This window comes from Triticum aestivum, unplaced genomic scaffold (assembly GCF_018294505.1).
Source record: "Triticum aestivum cultivar Chinese Spring unplaced genomic scaffold, IWGSC CS RefSeq v2.1 scaffold255228, whole genome shotgun sequence".
In the NCBI taxonomy this organism is placed as follows: domain Eukaryota; kingdom Viridiplantae; phylum Streptophyta; class Magnoliopsida; order Poales; family Poaceae; genus Triticum; species Triticum aestivum.
The window spans coordinates 1-893 of NW_025301145.1; the positions used below are offsets into that span (position 1 = coordinate 1).

The 893-nt window shown below is 52.7% G+C and overlaps 1 protein-coding gene across 1 annotated transcript; it reads left to right on the forward strand.

Moving 5' to 3' along the window:
* Positions 1-403: 403 nt before the first annotated feature.
* LOC123179327 (nuclear transcription factor Y subunit B-4) lies at positions 404-889 on the forward strand (the record flags this gene model as incomplete). Its single annotated transcript, XM_044591548.1, has 1 exon — positions 404-889. A coding segment is annotated over exon 1 (486 nt), but the record flags the coding sequence as incomplete, so codon positions are not given.
* Between the last annotated feature and the right edge of the window lie 4 nt (positions 890-893).

Consider the following 893-nt stretch of genomic DNA (forward strand, 5'->3'; position numbering starts at 1 on the left):
TTTAATTGGACATTTTTCTCAAACGATATACGCAGGTACTCAGCACTTGTAGTTAAAAATGTTCAGGATAGGCCTTTCTTTTTTATTCCGCAAGCTAGTTGGATATTTTTAATCTTCTGGGCGAATAAATGTAACGGGCGTAATTTTTAAATAATAAAAACGAATCATCTACCCATGTGGAGTGGTGGACAATTGAGTCACGACATACATTCTATACTTTTTGAACAGAACGAGATAAAAGTTGGGCAAGCAAGGCAAAAAGCCACGGCTCTTAGTGTATAAAAAGAGCCGCGGCTCCTCAGCACTGGCAATATTAGTACCGGTGCGAAGACTACTTTCGGCGTGACCGAACTATATATCTCATTGTGACGAAGATCACGTACATACCTTATCCACACTAAATATGACGAATAGAGAGGATTTCATCCATTTCTCCGGTTTTACCCAACAACCGGGGCGCCTCAGCCTTCCTAGGGCGCCATCAACCTCAGGCTCTTCCTCGGGAGATCCCAATGGGCAAGAAGGCCTCCTGCCGATCGCCAACGTGGGGCGGATCATGAAGGACGTGCTGCCGCCGGAGGCCAAGGTCTCGAAGCACGCCAAGGAGGTGATCCAGGAGTGCGCCACGGAGTTCATCGGCTTCGTCACCGGCGAGGCCTCGGAGCGATGCCGGCGGGAGCGGCGCAAGACGGTGAACGGCGACGACATCTGCCACGCCATGACCACCCTTGGCCTCGACAACTACGCCGGTGCCATGCGCAGGTACCTGCAGAGGTACCGCGAGGGCGAGGAGCTCGCGGCGGTGCTCAACAACCACAGCAGGTCACCGGCTCCGCCGGCGCCAGGTGACGGCATGATCCAGATTGATGTCTGGGGCGAGCTGTCCAACTCCA